We start from the raw sequence: 24,962 nt of genomic DNA, 5'->3' as shown, positions 1-24,962 counted from the left end.
ACCCCACTCTGTCCTCACACATGCATACCCATGACTAGAAGCCTGAGGATGGATAAAGTACACTGAACAGAAGAGAAGATGCCAGCCTGGTTGGTACTCTGGTCATACATTCATAGTCATACTGCTGATACACTGCATAACTAGGAAGAAAAACTATGGTAAACACTACTGAGGAATTTGTGCGTGGAGTTACACTATGCTCTGTAGCACATCATGGTTCATCAACAAGGAACGTATCAATAACTGTCACCCAGTTTCTTGTGATTGCAGCAATTTCAGCCTATCTTGAGGATTGAGATAGCTGTGCGTGCATGTGTCTGTGTGTTCTCTCCTCTGGGCTTATACCTGACAAGTCTTATGCTCAGACTTCCTTCCTGCCCGGCAAGCGGGAAATGAGAGGACAGGTCTTTAAGACTCATCTCATTCACTTCTGTGACAGACTGCGGCACAGTGTTTTATTCAAGGTTTTGCTCAGAGACCCTGACAGGGCAGAAGGAAGCATATGCAGGATCATGTGTGGAAATCCCCCCAAAATGGAAATGTGGTTTGGTTTAGTACATATGTCCCTGATACGCAAGAGTCAGGGTGTGATAGCTGGCAGCTTTAAAAGTTATGGCATGTCAGGGGCAAGGGGGGAATAAAAAATTAAAATCACAGCTCCACGCTAGCTACTCTTCCCGCCCCCCCCCCAATGTATATTTGTATTTTATAGCTGCTTTTTCATCCTACACATGATGGCTTGTGTGTAGTTAGTGCTCTAACCAAGTTGTAGATTTTTTTCTGTTTACATTTCTGTTGGACAGAAGGTATGTAACTCTATTTCGCTTGCATCCGTTGTAGGATTGTTCAGTAGGTCAGGCTGAACTGAGAGGGTACTTGAAATACTACTTTATGTATTTTTAATAATGGAATAAGACTTGGTTGTGGAGAAAGTTTCCATTAAAAATTAATTGAATCAAAGCTGAAGCAGTGTGAGTATATAAAGTCATCTTCATCAAAGCAAAAGTTTCTATATATATTTTTACTTAAGGTAGAGTTTAGTTTGCTTGATGCTTTGTATTATTTATGACTTAATACAATAGCTCCTGTTCCCTCTGTAACATAGAGGTTCTATATTTAGTGCCTTGTTTTCCTTGGTGCTCTTGGGAGTGCATACTTGTCATAAGAAAAGAGCATCATAGTGAATCTTTTGTTCAAAAGTGCATAAATCTGAAAGACAGTTACTTCCATTTGTGTTAAGCAGTTGACTGAGAAAGTAAGTGTACTGAAAAAATATTTAGTCTAGATAATTATGTGTTTGTTTTACAGGTACACCTGGTATTAAAGTTCTCATGCCTGCACTTTCTCCTACAATGGAAGAAGGAAACATTGTGAAATGGTTAAAAAAGGAAGGTAAGATAGCATTTTCTATGGCCATGTTTGTAATTCTTCAGCTATACAAATCTATTCTTACAGAGTAAGATCATTCTTTCTGTTTTAGTATTTTGAAGCAAAATGTTTGGTATATGGATGCTGTCTTCCTGAACAATACTCACTTTGAAATTGTTTGTTCTTGAAATGTTTTTCCTTTAGTTCCCTTTCAAAAGGTTGCATCAGTCATATTTTTGAAAAGCTTCCGTTAGGCTGTTCGAGGGTGTGAGTGTGTGTGTGTTGTTTTTAATTCCCAGTGTTGTCATACAGACCAGTAACTTTGGAAAGCTGAGAGCCTTTGACTTCAGGGAGGGTCTCTGTTTCATTATTCCACTACATTACAGAATTATATGAAAGATTGGTGTTTTTATAGTTTTATTCAGCACTTAAATATCTAAGCAATAGTCTACAATTAAAGCTGATAGAAAAATGTAAATTACTTTCATAACCCAAATTGCAAATGGGGAAATCTCTTTCCAAGAAAAAAAACACCCCAAAATAAAACCCAAACTACTCCTCCAAAAAAAGCCTAACAACCTTGGTTATCTTAGGTTCTCTGTGCTCTGACAACTGAAAAGCAATGTACTTCTGTTAAAATACATTGGAGCAGCTAGAGAAATAGTCTGGGTGTATGTTCTCACTTCACATAGTTTATATGTAAATGAAAAATGATCTGCAGAAGAATCAGCAGTCCCTGTTCTGCCAGGAAATCCTTCTCCCCTCTCCTCCTATCTTTTCCCCTCTCCAATTTAATACTAAACCTGTGTTTTTACTGTAGTTTTGGATTCCAGGTAGCATTTGTCCATTGTTATAGGATGCGTTGTGGAGTTTTAAATGACTGTAGGAATATATCTTGTTCTCAAACATTTTTACCTTTGTTAAAGCGATGAATGTGTTTGGAGAAAAGAAAATCTCTTAAAGCATATTATCTTTGAGAGACACAATTTGGTGAGCTAAATGTGTGTTTTGACTATTCTGCCTAAATAAGCCATTTCCTTTGGCTAGTCTTCTAAGTGTTTATACAGCCTCCATCATTGTGCTGCTGGAGTACTTTGCTTTTATATATTTTGAATACATTTTGAGAGGTGGCCAGAAAGCAGCTTGTTGCTCCAGTACTGGACGTGACCTTTTGCTTGTAAAGCTTCTAGTAAGAATTTCTGCAGAATTTGCTAGGAAATATGGCAGCTATGTCTGTAGAAAGCAGTTCTTGAAACTTGAAGCTTCAGTGAGTCAAGTATCAAGTCAAAGATTATACAGAAAGGAAGGAACAATCCAAAGTCCTTTTTCTATTCATTAGTTGTCAATAACTGTAAATAACAATAACATAAAAAATGAACGGTAGTCTGCTTTGCAGTAAATATAACATTCAAAATTGCAAGAGAAAGCACAGAAGAGAGCACAATAGGAATTGAAGTAGATTCCAGTTGACTCCACAACACAAATGAATCAATTTCATTATGAAAAGGTCTTAAGACGTAACATCTATACAATGGTTTTTCTCAGTCTTTCCACTACGCTTCCACCCTATTACAAAAGGAGAAAAAGAAGCTCCTATGTTAGTTAAGTTAAAATAAAAAATATTTTAGGATTTCTATTGCTCTACTTTCTATTTAGAAACAAGACCAAAACTGAATCACAGGATCACAGAATGTTCAGGCTTGGAAGGGACCTCTGCAGATCATCTAGTCCAACCCCCTGCTAAAGCAGGTTCACCTAGAGACAGTTGCAGAGAGTCATGTCCAGGCAAGTTTTGAATGTCTCCAGAGAAGGGAGACTCCACAGCCTCTCTGGGCAGCCTGTTCCAGTGCTCTGTCACCCTCAAAGTAAAGAAGGTCTTCCTCGTATTCAGAAGGAACTTCTTGTGTTGCAGCCCATTGCCCCTTGTCCTGTCACCTGGTACTACTGAAAAGAGCCTGGCCCCATCCTCTTGACACTCACCCTTAAGATATTTGTAGACATCGATAAGATCCCCTCTCAGTCTTCTCTTCTCCAGGCTACACAGGCCCAGCTCTCTCAGCCTTTCCTCACAAGGGAGATGCTCCAGTCCCCTCAGCATCTTTGCAGCCCTCTGCTGGACCCCCTCCCTTGGTTTCCTGTATCTCTTGAAGTGGGGAGCCCACAACTGGACACAGCACTCCAGATGCAGCCCCACCAGGGCAGAGCAGAGGGGGAGAATCACTTCCCTTGACCTGCTGGCCACACTGCTCCTAATGCACCCCAGGGTCCCATGGGCCTCCTTGGCCCCAAGGGCTCACTGCTGGCTCATGAGCAGCTTGCTGCCCACCAGAACTCTCATGTCCTTCTTGGCAGAGCTGCCTTCCAGGAGGTCAGGCCCCAGCCTGTGCTGGTGTGTGGGGTCGTTCCTCCCCAGGTGCAGGACCTTACACTTGCCTTCATTGAACTTTGTGAGGTTCCTCTCTGCCCAGCTCTCCAGCCTGCCCAGGTCTCACTGGATGGCAGCGCAGCCTTCTGGTGGATCAGCCGCTCCTCCCAGTTCTGTATCAGCAAACTTGCTGAGGGCACACTCTGTCCCCTCATCCAGGTCACTGATGACTAAGTTGAACCGGATTGGACCCAGCGCTGTCCCCTGGTGAACACCACTAGCTAAAGGCCTCCAGCTGGATTCTGCCGTTGATCACAACCCTCTGAGCTCTGCCATTCAGCCAGTTCTCAGTCCCGCTCACTGTCCACTCATGTAGTCCACACTTCCTGAGTTTTTGTATGAGTATGTTATGGGAGACAGCGTCAAAAGCCTTGCTGAGGTCAAGGTAGGCAACGTCCACTGCTCTCCCCTTGTCTGCCCAGCCAGTCATTCCATCACAGAAGGCTATCAGGCTGGTCAGGCATGATTTCCCCTTGGTGAATCCACACTGACTGTTCCTGATGACCTTCTTTTCCTCTGCATGCTTAGAGATGACCTCCAGGATGAGCTGTTCCATCACCTTTCCAGGGATGGAGGTGAGGTTCATGGCCTGTAGTTTCCTGGGTCGTCCTTCTTGCCCTTTTTGATTACTGAACTCCTCAGGCACCTCTCCTGTTCTCCATGACCTTTCCCAGATGATGGAGGGTGATTTGGCGATAACATCTGCCAGCTCCCTCAGCACTTGGGGGTGCATCCCATCGGGGCTCATGGATTTGTGGGTGTCAGGTTTGCTTAGGTGATCTCTAACATGATCCTCCTTGACCAAGGGAAAGTTCTCCTTTTTCCAGATTTCCTCTTTTGCCTCCACGGTCTGGGGAACCGGAGGGCCGGCCTTGGCAGTGAAGACTGAAGCAAAGGTGGCATTCAGAAACTCCTCCTCTGTGTCCTTTGTCACCAGGGCACCCACCACATTCAGCAGTGGGCCCACATTTTCCCTAGTCATACTCTTCCTGCTGATGTAATTAAATAAGCTTTTTTGTTGTTGTCCTTGACCACCTCCCTTTCCAGATTTAATTCTAAATGGAGCTTAGCTTTCCTCATCACCTCCCTGCATATTCTGATAACATCGTTGTATTCCTCCCCCAAGTGGCCTGTCCCTTTTTCCACATCCCATAAACTTCCTTCTTCTGTTTGATTTCTGCCAGAATCTCCTTACTCATCCATGCAGGGCTCCTGCTTGTTATCTTACTCAATGAGGATGCACCTATCTTGAGCTTGAGTGATATTTGGCACGTCTGTGACTGTAATTAGTTCCTATGTATGTGTTTTTCCTCTGACAGTCTGGAAAATAATCATAAGGACAACATTAAAAATGTGAAGATAAATTTTGAAGAAAAAAACCAATGTGATTTAATGCTTATACCCCTTCTGTCTGCAAGGGATGCTCATAACTGCATAATCCTCCAGTGACTTGGCCATCTAAATGTAGTGGCATTACTGAATATAAATGTTTGATAATCTCGTATCTAAGAAAATAAATATTTTAAAACAATTGGAAGAAGCAAGCTGATGATGGCATATGAAATGTTTTTCCCACTGTATAACCAGCAGAGGTCAGTAGAATACTATTATGATTTTTCTGCTCTTTGTGTAAATGTCAAATGTTTTCATTTTGTGGTCTGGTTTCAGTACTGCAGAAGGAAAAATGCTGAACTTAATTGACAGCTTTACTATTTCCTTCTCATTGTTAATGCAGTTTTGTATTGATTCCTGTGGGTAATAAAGTAATTCTCATAAAAATAAACTGTGTTTCTAAAAACTTTTATTTATTATGTATGAATTTAATGTTGATGAAAGATGATAGACTGATGGCCCAGGAGACTGAAATCCTGTTGTTATTGTGGGCAGGAAGCGGAATAAGCAACAGTGCTAGCAGTTTCCTCATGCAGTACATCTTTGCCACCTTCTGAAACATCACCTCCAGGGACTTCTCAGTCTGATTCCAGAGGGTCTTTATGCTCAGACAGCTTTGATTTGATTTGCAAAGAGTACATCAAGGAGTGCACTTTGTGTCTTGTGATTTGGATACTTGTCTGTCAGTAATCGAACAGAGCATGTAGGCTTTTGAATGCCAGTTGGATGTTATCTAGAGGGATACTTGGCTTCAGTAGAGATCCTAATCATTCAGCCTATCTGTAAGAACTCAACCACTTTAAAAAAATGAACCAAACAAGCAAACCCCGCTCACGATTTTTCAAGGGCGTTATATATAATCTCTGAGAGCTGGCATTCATGCAACTTATGTTGCAAATACTGTTCTCTCATTAGAAAGTGTAAGAGCAAAGATGTGCTCTGCAAAAGTGTTCTTTCCAGTGGAAAATAATGATGATCCTTTCCATTGCATTTCGGTACTGAAACACATGAAATTTTTGAATGCTGCTATGAAGTATTCTTAAAATTGCATTTAATTAATTGCATTCCAAACTTGGGCCCATTTATTCACTGCAGCAGTGAAAGGAAAACAAAAATAGTAGTGGAAAAGTGGTTTACCCAGTTCTCTGAAGACTTTTCCTCTTGCCTTCCTGTCCTGGATTTGACTGGGACAGAGTTAATTTTCTTCCTAGTAGCTGGTGCAGTGCTGTGTTTTGGATTTAGTGTGAGAATAATGTTGATAACACACTGATGTTCTTAGTTGTTGCTGGGTAATGTTTCTACTGAGTCAAGGACTTTTCAGTTTTATGGGCCCTTCCAGTGAGAGGGCTGGAGGGGCACAAGAAGTTGGGAGGGGACACAGTCAGGACAGCTGACCCAGACTAGTCAAAGGGTTATTCCATACCATATGATGTCATGGTCAGTACGTAAACTAGGGCAATGCAGTTGGAGGGGCGCAGGTTGCTGCTTGGGGACTGGGTGGGCATCGGTCAGTGGATGGTGAGCAATTGTATTGTGCATCGCTTGGTTTTTTTTTTTCCCTTGAGTTTTGTTTCTCTACCTCTTTCTGTTATCATTTTCTTTACAGTTATTAGTATCAGTAGTATACTTTATTTCAATTATTAAACTGTCTTTATCTCAGCCGGTGGGTTTTACCTTTTCCAATTCTGCTCCCCATCCACCAGGGGCCGGGGGGAGTGAGCAAGAGGCTGCTGGTACTTAGTTGCCAGTTGGGGCTAAACCACGACACTTCCCCAGTGTAAGGGAATCCTATAGCTTTCTGTGAACAGCCTCACGTATCCAAGTTAAGAGATGTGTCATATGTGACAAAGACATGGATAAAGGTACTTGGTTTGACTGGCTTGCACTGTTGGGAGTTACAGCTGCAGGTTGCTTAGCACTGAGATTTCTATTTAATGGTGCAGAACACACACAATCTGATTACAGGTTGGGAGAAGAGACTAATTAAGACAGAGTTAAGCTCCTTTCTGCTTGCCTGTCTTAGCTCTGTAGGTTAAAGAATTTGCCCAACAGTTTGATTTCTTAACATCTGTAAAGTGCTTACCTAATGGTCTGATACATGGGCTACTTGAATTAATGATCTAATGGAATTAAAACAATGGTATAGAGCCTGGAATTTTTACTTCCTGTTATATAAAATGTTTATACTCTAGTTATTGCAAAGTACAGTGTGGCAATTAGATTATTAAATTAAATAGATCAGGTCCTAGTTTGTGTAATCCCCTGCCAAGTTCCATCATAGGAACATTTTTTACTATGGCCAACATTAAAATAGAAATTACATTGAAAAATGTTGAGGTAGTCGAATGTTTTGGCCTCCAACAAAATAGGATAACCTTTTCCTTACAGAGCACTGAAAAATAGGGACAATACATATAAGCCTAACGCATGATTACAACTTTTACGTGAAATAAAATTTTAGTATTTCCCCAGTACCAGAAATGCTGCAATGTTATTACCTGTCTAAGCATTTAATTTAATTCCTGATATCACTCTGTTGTGCTTAAGCATGAGAATAAACCTAGTGCAGTTAAATTCCTGTATTTAGGTAAGAGATAAACACTTCTTATTAAATAAGTATTTCCTGTTTCAGGACTCCCAGAATTAGAAGGGGAAAATGAAGTGTTGTGTGATGCTTGTGATCTCTGCAGTAGCGAACAATGGAAACATTCAAAACTTAGTCACTTACATAACTTTAAGCCATAGATGTTCCCATTATGGAACTTGGCTGGGGAGTACAAAAAGTAGTACCTGATTTTTTTAAGTTAATAAATAATTTATGTTAGTAAAGATATTATAAATTGATCTGTTGAAAGAATCCAGATCCATAATGTCTTTATCATGAGCCAGCAGCTACAGATACACTTGAAAAGCAAAGGAAGAGTATACTTCAAATTTAATCATAGATTTGTGTGATGTAGTAAAAGCAATTTCTAACAGTTGTGCATATTTTTATTTCACGAAGGTAAGTATGTTTCTAATACACCTTTTTAACTATATAGGAGATCGGGGAAACAAACTTGCAGACATGCTTTCCAAAGAGATTAAAGTTCCTTAGGTTTTTACTTGAGTAACTTTAATAGTGTGGATACAAACTAGAGAACTCTGGTACTTAGTTGAAGATGTTGCCTGTGCCATTGTCTTTAATAGCTTGCTTTGACTCATGGCTAGTAATGAATATGGAAGGCTCAGGGTTTTATTCATTGTAGTGTTACTGAGTGGTGGTGTTCTGGAAATAAAAAAAAAAAAGTGTGTGTGCTTCCTTTTGGAAAACCTACTGTAAACATAAGTATTTGGAATATCTTAAATGTTCTGGTGCAGCAGTTTGTGTCTCTGAATCTTAGTGCTTTTATTTGGAAATGAAAGATACAATATAATAAATAATGATGGGGGATCAAGTAGCTATAGAATATATTAAAGAATGTAAAGTGGCTGTATTATAGGGATAAGTATCTATTTGCCATGGTTAAATAGATCTGAAAGGAAGTTTAGGCTAAGTATTTTTAAGTTTTGTTATATTTTGCAGGTGAAACAGTGAATGCTGGAGATGCCTTGTGTGAAATTGAGACAGACAAAGCGGTGATTACCATGGAATCAAGTGATGATGGCATATTGGCTAAAATACTGGTAGGGATTCTGCCTTTCTGAGTAGGATGATATAACTTCTCTTCAGACCGTCATTTAGCATATTGCCTCAAAAACTAGTTTAGATAGCTAGATTTCCTTCTGCTCAGTTTTCAGAATAATGTACTTGCATTCCTAGTGAGAAATAATTGCTCTATTTATAATTTTGTACATGTACCAGGCTACTGGTACATGATTCTATATTTATTTAATGGATTTTCAGTTAAGCTGATTGATTGGGGGGTTTTGTATGTTTTGCACCTTATGAATTATGGCCATGCAATATTGCTGTTTGTGATGTCTTACTCTGAGTTACAAAAAAACAAGTTACAATCAGTTTACTGGAATGTGGAATTTTGAATGATACTTTACCCAGGATATGTGATATCCATGCTAGATTATCTTGTGCTGGCCATTGAAGTTGGAACATTATACAAGATGGGCTGACACAGAGTATGATTCTTAGAATTTTTAACTTCCTGTATTCTTAAAGTTAGATTGACTAGGCTTAATATAAAGAATAAGAACTGGCATGAGTGAAGTTATCTGAACATCATTTTGGATTATTGATGTGTATGTGCATATATAACTGTGATAATGCTAGGGTTTTTTTGGCTTCCTTGTTGATGTTTGGATTTAAATCCTGTTCTGTAGGAAGATGAAAGTAGTAACAACTGGACTACAGAGATCAGGATGAAGGACCTGTGGACTGGCTCAGTATTAGATCAAACTTGAAATTAGACAAAGTATGAAAATATCTATAATAAAAAACAAGAAAGAATTTGAAAAACAGGATGTTACAAACAGTTAAGAAAACATGGCCTTGGAAGAAGGACTAGACACCATAAATATATCAAACTGGGACACGAGAACCAACCAAACAGAAAATTAGTTGACCTGTGTGTGAACTATCCTAATTAGCATACTAAAATATCCACCCTTGAACAAAGAAAGCTCCTTAATAACAAAGCCCCCTCCCCACAGAACGTGTGGTGAAAAAAAGAGCACTGTACCTTTAAATGGCGATGAGGCTCTGAAGAGCCAATGAGACTTAAGTGTGACTAAACATAATTGTAAACGATTGTTCAAAGTCTATAAAATGTTCTACTATGTGTTAAGAGAGATGCTAGCTTTGTGGATTTACCACCTAGCATCCATCTCTGTGCAGACATGCAATACGTGATATCTCGGCCCTTGTCTGAGACTGGCTCTTGCACACTGGGCAACGAACTCTGCTTGTGAGTCAACAAACTTACTTCTAACCCTGCATTGCTTGAGGTCTGCTTGTAAATCTTGTGCTATTCTGTACATAGTATATTCTAAAAAGACAAGTCAAATTTTGTATCTTTTTGTCACGTAATGGGTGTGAGTCTGATGCGTGGCCAGAGTGGGAAAGCCTTCCTGTTGAATCATGAGGTTCGGAAAGGATCCCCTTGCTTTCTAAACTCATTCACAGAGAGGAGTTTAGATTTGGCTAGATCCAATCCTAGTCTCAGACTTGGTCAGCAGTTTAGATCTAGAGGATACAGCCACTCTTCAGAGTCAGTTTGCCTGTCAGATCCCTCTCAAGGACTTTCACTGAAAGAGTTTTACAAAGTTGAAAAAAACCCAGATGATTTATTAAGGCAACAGATAACAACAAATTTGGAATTGCTGTTGATAAATGCACTTACTGCAACAATCGGGCTCAAGTTAAAAGTTCAGCACTTTAGTTAACAGTACTGTCCCGGGTAACATCAGAGGTGCAAGTCTTACCAAAGAGGTGTCCCTGCTTGGCAGGGGTGGGCAGGCCAAAGATTTCAAATAATCCGTACCTCTTCTGGAAAAACATTTGTTCTCTATGCATTTTAGATCCATGTGATCGTAGCTTTTGGTCAATAAATAACTATAAGGTGTCTGAAACTTTTCTAACTCTAGTAAGTACTTTAAATCCCTTTGTGGAGATGATAAGCCATTATTTCAGTCATGCTTCTTAACAACTCCATGAAGGTGTTGGACTAAAAAGATGTGACTATTTTAACACTAAACAAAGTCTTAAACGATGCTGCCCTGCAAATGTTACTTCATGTACTTGCACTTGTTAATAATGACACTATTTAAAGCTTGATGATATTCAGTCAAAATTGAGAAGTATTTATGAAGAGAGATACCATCATCTGAAAAATGATATAAGCATGAAATTTAATGTCTGTTTCCTTGATATTTGCTTTGTACCTTGATGTTTAGTATGCTCCACTGTTTCACTGTGTTTAATACAATCATTTCACAATCAAGTTAAGTTTATGTAGAAAGTGGGAAGAATTAAAAATTGGAGGGGCTGGCTTTCCACAGAAATCTTACGCTGTTTCTGATGGTTGTAGTTACTAAATTTTGTTGTGACCACAAGTGTCACTAGTAAAATTTCCTCAGAAGACATTGCCAGTTTTGGTCTTAGCACTTAGCTATATTTGTAGTTCTAAGAAGGGTAGATATTGACTTGGTTAGTTAACTGCAAAAACCTGGAAGATAATCCAGAATATCAGTGTGATCAGAGTGGATAAAAAGGTGTGAAATATAGCAGTGCAAGGTGCTGAGTCAAGGAGCTATAGATAAAAGTAGGTTAGAAAAGCATAAGTTATTGATTACTGCAGCTTCCTGCATTGACAGCAGCTCAAAGTTACCTAGACAATTTGCTGACAGAGACTCTTTACATGCTGTTGACACCATCCTATATTTGCATTTAGAAAAAAATATTTCCTCAGTCATCAAAAGTAAATAATTGTACAAAAGTAAACTGTTTTTTATTCTCTTGATGCGGTAGCCACAAATGGCAGCTGATAACTATTCCATTTATCACAATTATTTATGTACTGGAAGACTCTTACATATCTCTCAAGTATTCTCTTTTGCAAGCTTGAAAAAGCTTGAATTCTTCAACCTCCAAAGGATTGTTTTCAAAATTATTTTGTTCTGTTATAATCCTTCAAGTTCTTTTTAACAGTTTCTCTTGGAAGTATGGTGCTCTAAACTGGATTAAATATTCTATCTGAAGCTGTATCAGGACTTTATAGTGAAATACTTCTCAAGTATTTAATGGAACATTTCCCAAATGAAATATGCTATGCTTCTATGACCCACCCTTTTTTGCAGCAGTTTTTATATTGACTCATGTTTAGCTAGTAATCCTGTGTAATCTTGGAGCCTTTTCTGCTCAACTAAAACAGTGTTATTCTACTAACAGTCCTGTAATCATTAAGAACTAAGATTGCACTCTAAAAGAAAATGCTGTTGAAGACAAACTTTTATAGTAAGTATGTAATTTGGTCAGGGAGGTCTCATCTAGGGAATATCTACACAAGAGGAATGAATTGCATAATTATATATAGGCATACTGGTATTAGTTGCAATCTAGCTATTAGGAAACAACAGAATGGGCATAGGTGGAAACTAGTTCCTGGAGCCATTAATGTGCAAGAGAAAATTCTGCACAAAACTCTTGCACAGTGAGACATGATTCTGCTGCTATTGGAAAAGCTATTTTGGTTGGTATAGGTGCATTTTCTTACAACAGCATGTATTCCCATAGTTACCCTTCACCAAAAAAAGGGAGACTAGTTTCCTGTGTGGCAATGTTTAAGAAGTGATGATCTGTTTAGTATCTTCCTTTTTTTGTATAAGCAAAGGGAACATCCTTTGCAAAAATGAAAGCATCAAAATAGATGAGGGGCTGGGTTGGGAGGAGAGGTGATGTAATATGGAACTCGTCTGCAAGTGAAGTCTGTCAGGGCTTAAAAGAAATTGTCATTAGTGTTTAATTTCTACAGGATAACTTGCATTTTAAACACTAGTTTATATAAACAAGTAAGAGTTTTGTAAATCTTTTTTTTAATTTACATTGCTAAATACTAGTTTTTCCCAGATGTTCAAGTTTTTTGTAGCACCTTGAAACTTCTGAGATTTTCTGTCCAACTGTGGAGCAACACATCTTATAAGTTTCAGATAATCTATTCTGCTATCCCTGGACAAAACATCACATCAGACATATTCTTAAATGTGATTTTAGTCTCCATAGAGTTATTTTAATATTTGCTGGATGAGCAATGCTTTCACTATTTTTAATTCTCTCTTCTTCAGTTAGGAATGTTTCTGAAAATTATTTTGCATCCAATTTTCTTGACAAAAATTTATGTAACCCTTATTTTTTTTTTAATATGAAGTACCTATTCTGCATTTACAGACGCTGCTCTGTTAGGTCATGAAGAGGAGATATGAGGATTGTCTTTGTCAATAGTATTGAAAAGTGATTCCTAGAGATACATTAAAAAATGAATAGCAGACTCCAATATTGATTTTTAAATTTAAATTTTCTCTAATAGTAATCATGATTATTTCAAATAGCATTAGTATTTCAGAAACTGTGTTTTTGCTGTTTCCTGTCTTGTATTCCAAATTCCCAGATTTCTTTCTGTGTATTGCTGTTGTGGCACACTTTTTGATAGATGAAAACCAGAATCCTCAGCAACTGTGTGATATCAGTATCACAGAGCAGTGATACTCAGCCTTAGCCAACATATCTACATCATCCAGTAACAATCATATGCCCAGAACTGAGCTTGAGAAGGAGATGTCAGGAGGTGGAAAGTAATTATAATGTCTTTCAGATTAAGGGGAGAGAGGCAGCTTTATTGGAGTACATTGAATAGGTCATTATACATGCCCAGTCTTTAATGGATTCTTTTAATCCTCTTTTTTGGAATCTAGAAATGGTAGACATAAGTATTAGAGTACAGAATAGGTACACAAATAAGCTTTTATTCCAGTCTCCTAAAAAGTACAGAAGAAACCTGATGTTTTGGAAACTGAAATAGTAGGGGAGCAATAAGATCAGAATTTTCTGGGTTTTTTCCCCCCCTAGCTCAAGTATGATACTTAGTAGTCTTTCTGCAGTATAGTGTGGGTGTTTCTGCACTATATTGGGTTTTCAGTAGATGTTTGTGTGGGGTTTATAACATTAAGCTGTCTCCCTGTTTGTGGACAGGGAGATGATTTCTTATTGACTGTCCTTTCAAAGGCCACTCAAAAGTTTCAGATGTGATGTAGTTGGTGAGAAATTAAGAATGTTTAATGCATCTGAGTTATCAGCACCTGGCTGAAGTTTACTCACTTTCTAAATGAAGTGGGGCAATAATTTTATGGTCTTTGATGCCAACTGCAATTCTGCACTATCTTGACTGAGTTCAGTATGGAAAACTGAATCAAATAAACACACTATTTGCCTAACATTTTGGTTTTTACCTTTAAAGATGGAATGTTCATTACGTTAAATGAATTAAACTTCTGTAACCCTTCTTGGTTTTCCTTGACTGTATGGTTTAAGAAAGAGCAGGCTTAACAGTAAAATATATATCATGCATATATTCCTTTTCTGTCTGAACAGGTCTTTTAATGACCACATCTGATTAAGTGTAATGCAATAAAAATGCAAAAAAAAAAAAAAGTTAAATGACTGAATGAAAGTATTAGAAGGGTAATTTCAGAATGGTGATTATTCTTTCAGTAGTGCTGCTTCTTAAATTAACACTGACTTTTTTTGCCTAAAATACTTACTAGTTCAATTTGGACCAAAACCCGATGATGAATGATTGTTTAAGAACTGGATTTAGTATCCATCACCATTTTCTCATTCATTACCTAAACAAGAATTTGTATGAACTGAAATGACATTGTGTAAAACTTCCACTGCAGAGTGAGCCAGTGTAAGTTCCATCCACCTTTCTTCCAAGGTGTGGCATCACCAGCGCCAAGTACAAGGGGACAACCACTCCCCTTGCCCTGCTGGCCACACTGCTTTGGACACAAGCCAGGATGCTGTTGGGTTCTTGGCCACCTGGGCACACTGCTGGCCCACATTCAGCCGGCCGTCAGCCAGCATCCCCAGGCCCTTTTCCCCCAGGCTCTTTCCAGCCGCTCTGCCCCCAGCCCGTAGCGCTGTGTGGGGCTGCTGTGACCCACGTGCAGGACCCGGCACTGAGCCTTGTTGAACCTGGTACAACCGGCCTCGGCCCACGGGTCCAGCCTGCCCGGATGCCCCTGCAGAGCCTGCCTGCCCTCCAGCAGGTCAACACTCCCCCCAGCTCGGTGTCGCCTGCAAACTGGCTGAGGGTGCACTCGATCCCCTCATCCAGATCGTCGATAAAGATACTAAACAGAGCTGGCCCCAGCAGGGAGCCCTGGGGAACACCATTTGTGACCGGGCACCAGCTGGGTGTAACTCCATCCACCACCACTCCCTGGGCCCGGCCGTTCAGCAGCTTTTAACCCAGCGCAGAGTGCACCCGCCCAAGCCGTGAGCAGCCAGTGTCTCCAGAGATAGCTGTGGGCGATGGTGACATAAGGTCCAGCAGGCAACACCCACAGCCTTAGATGTCCATAGATGCAGTGCTTGGCGACATGGTTTAGGGATGGACTTGACAGTCCTGGATTAATGGTTACTGGTTAACAATTGGACTTGATGATCTCAAAGGCCTTTTCCAACCTAAATGATTCTGATTCTGTCAGTGGAGTTAACAGTGTGCAGAGAGCAGCCTTATAATGTTGTAGTATTTGCATCTGCCTAGTACAGTCTTTACAGCATTCTGTTTTATTTATTTAGTATTTAAGTGCCTAGAAAACCCAGTTAAGGTAGTAAGAACAGTGTGATACTTGGTACTGTGTATGTTTTTATTTTTTGTGCCTGTCTTTGGCTTTTCAAATGACAGTGATTTTCATTTTCTTGAGTAAAATACCAGCGTCGCAGATATGTCCCAGTTCCATTGAGGCAAATGTATGTGCAATGTGGCTTTATATAAGGAAATATTTCCTTTGTTATGAAATCAACCCTATCTGGGCTGGTGCAGTCTTAGTTGTATTTGACTAAATGTGATCCTAAAGGTGTCTCTTTATATTTGGCCTGATGCCCTGGAAATGTTACTGCTTTTGAGTACATGAAGAGTTGTACTTCTGCAACCAATTCAGTGACTGTAGGAGTAGCCCTTCATTAAATTGTTAACATAACTGCCTTTATCTGAAGCATCACAGAGATGTTTTTGACTGTGATACATTTTCGTTTTACAAGAAACATGTAGACTAGATTGGCTTTGTCTAGTCTAATTAGATTATATTAGATTTATCTTTCTGTAGACTTCTGTTCAGATGATCTTTGAAACAGAGATTTACATGCCATATAAGCGCTATTGCTTTCTTGATGGACAGACTTGTTATTTGGCACCAGTTATGTTAAAATACACAGAGGTGAAAGTTAGTGGGAAGTGAATGTTATATTTTTCAAAAAGAAGTAATGAGGCACTGATGTTGTGCAGTTTTGGTCTCTTTTTGTTCCCTTAGACTCTGAATTTACAAGTTTGTGTTTTAAAAAGTCAGACTGTTAGATACAGGGTAGATAGCTCAAAGTGCATCTGCTGAATGTGTCCAGCAAACTTTTCAGGCTCTGTTCGCAAAGATTAGGGATCCGCTTTTGGTTTCAGTAGGTTATGTGTCTTTGGAGGTACTCAGTAGTCTGTAACTTGCTTGCTTTGATTTCTGAATGTTAACTTCAGACGTATGGGATTTTGGGGCATAAGTTAATATTCCTCTCCTTATAATAGCCATTGTAATTAACTTCAGCCATGAGTCATCTTATTAATAGTGGGAATAAAATGGGATATATTTTCTTGATGAAGTGTCATTAATATGCCTGAAATTGTCACATCTACCATCTGCAGTCATATTAATCTAGACAGCACAATATGTAACCTAATGTTCCCATTTTCACCTAAATGAAATGTTCACCTAAATTTAGGTGGCAGAAGGAAGCAAAAATGTACGCTTGGGCTCACTAATTGGTCTACTGGTAGAGGAAGGACAGGACTGGAAGCAAGTTGAAATACCATCTGATGGTAGTGATCCATCTTCTCTAGCTCCACCAGCACCTGCGCTTACCTCAGCTCCTGCAGGTCCTTCAGTTTCAGCTCCTCCTAAACTGGAACATCAGCCTGGAAAATTGCAGTAAGTTTCTGTGTGTGTTATGAAATGGAACTCTTACTTAGGTCAGTAGAGCTGAACTAAGAAGAATCTTTTGTCCCTTTTTACCTAGGATTAAGCTGTTTAAGAGAGTGTTTCAGTATGTGTAAAGTAATAAAGCTTGCCTGCCCGGAATATTTCTTTGCTTGTAAGCCAGTTAGTCAATTTGAACAACATAGTTTTAGTAGAGCACTTCCTATGGATGTGCTTTTATTCTGACATACAATTGCTTTATGAAGGATTTTAAGCTTAGATTAGGAAGAAGTTGTGTTTATATATGATGGACACTAATGCTTATGCAGCAGATGCTTAGTTTAACTATAACTTGTTTTCTCTTTCTTTTTAAGGAGAAAAAATAAACAAATGGCATAGTCCAAAACTTTTCCAAGCTCTTGCACTTTTGATATTAAAAACATTTTCTTCTTTCGTGATTTTCATAACATTGGAATGCAAAAAACTCACTCAAAACTGTAGGTTTATGTGTCTTTGTTAGTTTTGTTTTGGTTTGATCTGTTAGAGTACTTGGAGCATTGCAGACATCTGAAATCTCTTCTGTGCGTGTTTACCCTTCATTTCAGAAAGCGAATAATGCTAAGGTGGTACACTGGGTGCTCTGTAGCTATGTACTGCACTTTGTGGTTGATCACTGTTTCTGTTTCCAGGCAGAAATGTTACTATTTGAGCATACCCCATCTAGGTCAAGATGGCAGGTACAGGTTGACTAGTATTACAGTACATCTTAGGTATACGCTGCTTAAAAGGTTTGAGTGTGGGAAGGCTTAGTATTTAGTCTTCTAAAGCATATACTGAAGTATGCAGCTACATCTATATGGCTTTTGCTTTCCAAAAAAATAGCCATTTTACTGAATCAGTCCTATAAAATAAAATTGAAGCTAGTGCAAATGTAATATTATAATTAAAATTAAGCTGCATAATGATACAATTATAGCTAGCCAAATAAATAAATGAGCTGAGCAACCCACTTGTCTGAGCTCCTAAAACTCATTTTTTAATGTTACTATAACAAGGTGGTCTTAAAAAAAATGTATTTTGTTCTTCACTGATGACCCTTTTCCAGAAGAATCCACAAGTACATTGCATCACTGCTGTAAGAGGAAAGTTTGGAGATGAATTTTCCACCTTTAATTTGATCTGTTTAAGGGTTGCTACTGTGTTTTTAAATTGAACTTTGCATTAAAGCTTGATGAAGGGGCACAGTGTGACTGCAGTGTCAAGATCACTGTGCAGGATCTGCCTTATTGCAGAAGTCTCTTCTTTCCCAGCTGTTGCTTCTGCATTAGAGCATATATTGTGTAGTTTCTCTTGATACACATTAAATGGAATAAGTTAATCTAATTGTTTAAATAGTTTATTTTTCTCACCATTTTTTTAGGGTTCGCTTAAGTCCTGCAGCTCGCAACATTCTGGCAACGCATGGTCTAGATCCAAGCAATGTTACACCTTCTGGGCCTCGAGGAATCTTCACTAAAGAGTATGTAGATATTTCAGTAAAGCTACAACCTCATATTCCCTTATTTCTTCCTTTGAACCTAGAGCAATCTTCATGAACTTGGAACATCCATTTATTTAAAAAAACAACTTTTTGTTCTAGTTTTTTCTTTGGGGTAATGGTTTAGTTATATTTGAAAAACCTGTTGAGAAGATATGGAGAATACGCTAGGAAATACTGTAAGAAGTCTTAATTAAAAAAAAAATATATTTTTTTGTTTTTATATCCCAACTGAGCTGCATGGTACTGCTGTCACATTTCCTGCAGCTCAGCCTGATGGTCACTCTCAACTCGTAGGTACCACAGTTAGCTACCTTTGTGCATCTCAAGAATTTTTCTACTTGGAGATACATTCAGAGCCAAAATAAAATACCAGTGGCCTGTTTTCTTCAACTACTTTTCTTTGGCAAGTTCGAGTCATTTGGTTCTTTCACTTAAGTTCAATTATGAAGTCTGTTGGGATTTAATTTGTTCCTTTTTTTGTTAGACTGGGGAGAGCAATAAAGTGTAATGGTAAGAACCCCAGAGTTCTGCTTTTCTCCCATGTTTTTTTTTTTCCCCATCTTTGATTTGAAGATTGTTTGTTTACGAACCTGTGGTTTGTTTTGGTCAGGCTTCTAGTAGTTTACTATACTTTGAGTATTCTGATGTAATGATTGGCACTCTAGCCTTGGAGTGAGGAACTTGCATATAAAATTGTGTTGTAGATCCAGAGCCCTTAGGTTTGAAATGATGCATTATCTTCACATTAGTATGTTATTGGAGGGGGAGATTTTGGCAGGAATACTTATTTTTGTTCTCGGTGAACTTACTCTTTTTGAGAAATGCCACCATTCACCTACATAGACCTTGTTAGCCACTGTAATTCTAGTTCCACTCAAAGACAACCAGGTAAGTGTAACTTGGAATTGAACCAAGAGAAGCAGACAGCGTCTGCTGGTTTTTTTCAAAACTCTTTTTCCTGTGGTCTTCAGCTGAGTTGAGGTAAGGTAAGGAGTTGAACGGAGATAATATCCTATGTAACAGCAAATTATCAGAGATAGTTTTTTCTTAATTATATGTGTAATGGTAATTTATGGCGTGTTACTAAGCTATGGCATGTGGAAACCCTCTAGGACTTTAGGACTCCAGCTGCCAAATTAACATTCCCTAGTTGTCATGGAGATGTAGCGAAGATTTTTCTGCAGCTATGAGAATTACCTAACAAAATCTTTTTTCAAAACTGCTTTCTTCTGTACAAAAGATTCGACTTTGAAATGTCAGTTTAAGATACAGACTGTGGTTTTTTTAACCATTCTTTTGAAATGATGTTAATCTTTCAGATGCCTGCAGGCTCTGCTGTTATGTTCAATTCAAAATGAAATGTTTGCAGATTTTTGCAAAGCTGCTACAGTTATTCAGGGAAATACTTCTTTTGCTAACTTGAGATTACTGTTAGAATACATGCCATGCTTCACAGCTTAGTGACTCATGGTCTCTTTTCCAAGTAGATGAGTGATTGATTCTTTCAAGGGAGTCTTGCAAGTTCACTTTTCACTTTCAGACTCTGAGTTTCCTTATTGAACAGGGTTCATGCTCACCAGATAACAAGAAACAAACACAGAAAGTGAGTTATGTAAGTAAGCAACATTCTTTTCCCCCAACTTTCTATCTTTAAATTCAATTTACTGTAAAACTTTTAACAGCAATAGGAGCTTTTACTTAATAATTTTCTCTCTTAAAATCTACTGCCTTAGTAGGGCAATACTTCATTTCTCTTATGTGTCTGTGCAAGGCTGAATTACTGTTGTCTTCTTCCTACTTGCTTTTTTTTTTTATGGAGTGGCAGCTCTTTTTTTTTTTTAAAGCAATATCCTCTGCTTTCTTTAGATATATACTAGGAAATTGATGTGTCAGTACAAAGTAACTCACAACTTCTGTCAGAGATTGCACCATGCTAGTCAAACAGCTCAGACACTGTGTTTGGGAGAGCTATGTTAAAATTGTTGATTGTTTCAGACTACTTCTGCCCTTTCTTGTCCTATTTACTAGTGATCTAGGGATTTATAAATGTAATCATAAAAAGCGGGGGGGATAGTTACCAATAATAACTGTGTTTTTCTGAGGCCACGTTCCTCCTATCTGTACCTTCCTACCAGCTGTCACTAGGTTGGTGTGATTTGGGATCTCAGAGCTGCTCAGTCATTTGCATTTTCAGCTTATAAATAAGGCACAGCGCACACATGTAGTGCTGGTTTTCCAGAGAGTCGTTTCATGTGTATCTATTGAATGCAGACTTACAGTGGGATCTATGCTGTGTGCAAACATACAACAAATTGCTTCCAAAGCTGCCATTATGAAGGAATGAGTTCCTTCTGTAACGTAGATAGTGCAGTAAGTCTGATACCTAGAAGTTTCTGATGTGTAACATTCTCTGCTCACCTTTTTCCTTCTTCTAGGAAATCTTCTATGAATTGAGTAATGAGATGTTCAGGTGAAGGGGGATTGAGACAATCTAGTAACAATAACTGCCACCAGAGGAAGATAGTGTCCATCTGTGCACCTCCTTTTGCACCGTTGAATCTTTAGTGATTTTTAGGTGTGTGTATAACCTCTAACTTGCCCATTTCAAGCAAAGCTTATTTTGAGCACAGAATAGTTTACTTTCCCTATTCTTGGATTTTGGCTGACATGAAGTGGAAAGACTATATACACTTCTGTAGCAGTGATAAAGTGAAGTGTAACAGTTGCCAGAATCTTCAGACTTCTAATAGTAACAGTTTGGTAAGGCATATTTTTGTGTGATAAATGTTTACGAAACTCAGGTATCTTTTCTGGGGAGAGGACTGCTCTCTTTCATGTTTGTTATCTCTCATCTTTTTCCTTTACTATCCTGTGTTGATAGAGGTTTGTAGAGTAGTTGCAAAGATGTTTCCAACCCTTTGTTTTCCAGTTCAAGTAAAATATCTATTTGCCTGACTTGCACTGAAATCTGTTTAATTGGGTTTGCTGTGGTGCCTCCTCCAACTCTACCTGTATTCGGGCTTGTAATCTTGCACCCATGACAGTCGTGTCATTGCTGTACCAGTTTTTCTTACTCAGTTAAATCATGTGCAGTTGGGGGGGGGGGGGGGAGGATTATATGTATGTGTAACAAATATATATATATATACTATATGAATATATATGAAATACAATTTATATATATATTATATTTATATCTCATACTCACACATTAGTATCAGTTTTAAAAGCTCCTAAGTGAATCTTCTACACTAAAAATAAGCCTTTTTTTGGCAATTTTATAGTTAACACACTAAAAGTCAGCAAAATTATTAAAGCGTTTTGGCTTGGCTATGATAGGTAAGACCATCTGATTTTTGGCATTTGCATAATACATAGAAGAAATTTTACAGCATTTCCTTAGCTTTAAAACATATAATAAGCTATAAAAGCTTTATTTTATGTATTACAGAATATATTGAGCAGATGGTCTGTCTTACAGCTGCCAAATTAAAATCCTTAAGTAATTTTTGGTAGCTTCTAATATGTTAACTAGGAAAGTTGCATTAGGTCATGCAATTACTTTTTTTTTTTTTTCCTCAAATTGTAATGTTAGGACATAATTTTCATTCAATGAAATCTAGTTTTTCCCCTGATAATAGAAGTTACGTTAAACACTAATCACTTTTTTTTTTTTTAAAAACAGATTTTGGCTAACATGTTAATTTGGAAAAACAAGTAACAATTTTAATAACAGATTTACATCCTGAACTCATTCATTTTTCTAAACTTTAATGTAGTTTGGTAAAGTATGTATTGAAGCTAAAAAAACATTGAAGCAAGTCAGCAGTCAGTAGAAGGCATTATATAGACCATACAGAGCTTTTCAGTTTTCAGTTCTTGGTTCTGGAGTACTACTTTGTTAGGAAGAACTAAGAACACATAATGTTCTGAGATTTTGTCCTTTCTACAAAAATACAATAACACAAACTATTGACTCACTCAAGCAGTAATATAAAGAAATTAGATAGCTTTGTTCTTTAGTTTTTATGGCTTATGTTTTGAAACCATAGGATGCTTCTTAGTAGTGTGATTTTTGCATTTATTTTTAATTTCCTCTGTCAGTTTATGTAATAAAACTGTGTACGTAAGCTTTTATGTACATGCTGTGGTGATGTCTTCGCGAAGTAATAAGAGATTTAGCTAGGGTGTATAATACAGACTTTTGTTGTCGCATCTGGAACATAAAGAGAGGAGATCTATGACCGATACAGGTCTTTTAACAAGTTGTTAGTATAGGTGCAGTTACAACTGCAAAAGAGAGATTTTACTATAGCTTATTTCCCTTGCATTTGGCAGTGGTAGTGTAAATGCAGTCTCTTTCTGTTTAGCCTCATAGGTGCTAATGTTTAGCATGTTGCTTTGTAAATACAATGCATCTGGAGTGGATGTAGTATTACAGCTTCAAGATGAGAGTTTACTTAGCCTGTTGTGCTATGCCCACAAAAGGGAAGTTTTGTGGTGGGAGCTGTATCAGTATAAAGACCCTGGGAGAATGCTTACAGAGTAAATGAAGTTCAGCCATACCTCAGACTGTTTGATGTTACTCAGTTTTTGGCTTTGGTACTTTAGTGTGGTGCTATCTTTCAAGTGGCATATGAAGAAGTATGGACTTGTATACTATCTACAGATGTTTGTGCATATTTATGTCAAAAGGGTACAGAGAAATCAATGATAAATGTACTACTCAGTTTTCTGGGAGCACTAATTAATTACATTGAATTCAAATGATTACACATGTAACAGATGAAACAGCTTTTATTTGAGACTTTATAGCTGAAGTAAGTGTACTGTATCTTATTTAGAAGAATTGTTAGTGCAATTCACATATTACCTTGTACACTCACAATTAGTGATGATGGATGTTATGCTTCTCTAACGCAAATATTTTCTGTTACTCCACATTCAAGCCCTTTCATTCACAGAAGTTAATGAGAATTTACCAAAAAAGGTGTCATAAGAGACACAAAATTTCTATCAGTTAATAATAATCATCTTCTTAATGTTTAGTTTGACGACAGAAATTTAAATGCACAAAAGCGGCTAATTGATTAAACTTAGTGATGGAATAGTAATACTTCGGAAATTTTTGAAATAGTTTCTTTGTCGTCAGTATTTCACTGTGTTTAATCACCAGGGATGCTCTCAAACTTCTGCAAGAGAAGCAGAAGGGCAAACCCAGTGAATTGAAACCTGTGGTTTCTCCAGCTCCTCCACAGCCTACCACAGTGCCTTCTGCTTCGCAAACAGCAGCTGTGACTTCTGCTTATCCAAGGCCAGCATTTCCTCCAATTTCCACACCAGGACAACCTGCTGCACTGGTAAGGCTTCTATTACATCCCCAATGTTGCTACAGCTAAATATTGCCATGGCTACTAAAGCAGCTATGTGAGATTTCCAGAACTGGAGAGATGAAGGGAACTAAGGCCAGCCAGATGCCAAGCCCAGTCATGTGCAGTTTTTACTAAGTTTGAGTGATTTTAAAGCAGTGTAATTCAAAATGCAGAGCTCTTGAAATTATAGTGCGTGCCCTACTTTGTGTAACTTGCATATTGAAGCCATGAAAGAATTTACATTGCAGGCCTTGGAAAGGGGAAAGTCAGAGAGGCAGCAGTTTTGTTTCAGTCCCCAAACAAGAAGACGCCAATATTTTGGATGGCAACAATACATCCTTTCCCTTAAACCCTGCAGGATCAATATATGTTTCCAAAGTTGGAGAAACTTGAATCCTGATGTATTTTTACTGTACTTCATTTGTTTGCTTTCCTGCAATATAAGTATATGTGAATGTCCATTGATGAGTTGTCCAGAAGCGAGGAAGGAAAGTGGTTGCTTTGAAGAGTAATTTTGCAAACTCTAGCACCCAAATACAATTTCAATGTTAATTTGAAATGACAGAAATACCAGAAATTGTTTTGTAAAGAATAAAAGTTCATGCTGAAACGCATATTAGTAGAAATGGAAATGCTTTTGTGAAAAATATGAGGAAAAAACTTCTGGGTCTAGAACTAAATTTGAAGTGTCTGTACAGGCTAAAGTTTACAATGTAGCTACAATTCATAATATTCAGAAAATGCTGCTTTTTTTGCACTGTCCAAAGATCCAAAGAAACCACACAAAGGTCAAACTTAGATTTTTTTTCATTACAGAAAAAAAATGTTTCTTCACTTGTACCAGAACATACTGCAATTTGTTGTGTCTTGAGTACTACTCAGTATGTAGCATACGTGCTATAGACTAGGTACAAAATAATATTTTACAGAATCACTTATTTTCTTGCTTTCTGTAGTCACTGATATTTCAAGAGATTCCTTGAAAGTTGACTTGCTTCTATGAAGAAGCTGGGAAAACTTCTGCATTGAAACATTAGTGAATATATCTGGAAGGAGAGAGAAGAAAAAAAAAGATATTCGGTAAAGCTGGTCTTAAGGAACCATTCAGGGAGCTGAAGAAGTGTGGGGGTTTTTTTCCCTTCAGCTTACTGAGGAAATATCTATTATAATTTAAATGGAACAAAGTATATTC

General features: G+C 38.1%; 1 protein-coding gene across 4 annotated transcripts in view; it reads left to right on the top strand.

The window, feature by feature from the left end:
- Window positions 1-24,962, top strand: part of PDHX (pyruvate dehydrogenase complex component X) — a 51,480-nt gene that overhangs the window by 8,965 nt on the left and 17,553 nt on the right. For all 4 annotated transcript variants that reach the window (XM_055715194.1, XM_027807967.2, XM_055715195.1 and 1 more), the window contains 5 exons: window positions 1,309-1,392; window positions 8,751-8,851; window positions 16,665-16,870; window positions 18,279-18,377; window positions 23,575-23,758. In XM_055715194.1, coding sequence (XP_055571169.1) covers window positions 1,309-1,392; window positions 8,751-8,851; window positions 16,665-16,870; window positions 18,279-18,377; window positions 23,575-23,758 — 674 coding nt within the window. The remainder of the gene's footprint in view (window positions 1-1,308; window positions 1,393-8,750; window positions 8,852-16,664; window positions 16,871-18,278; window positions 18,378-23,574; window positions 23,759-24,962) is intronic.

Source organism: Falco cherrug, chromosome 7 (assembly GCF_023634085.1).
Source record: "Falco cherrug isolate bFalChe1 chromosome 7, bFalChe1.pri, whole genome shotgun sequence".
Lineage (NCBI taxonomy): Eukaryota > Metazoa > Chordata > Aves > Falconiformes > Falconidae > Falco > Falco cherrug.
Note: the sequence above shows the minus strand (reverse complement) of the source record. Positions and strands in the feature narration are given on the sequence as shown.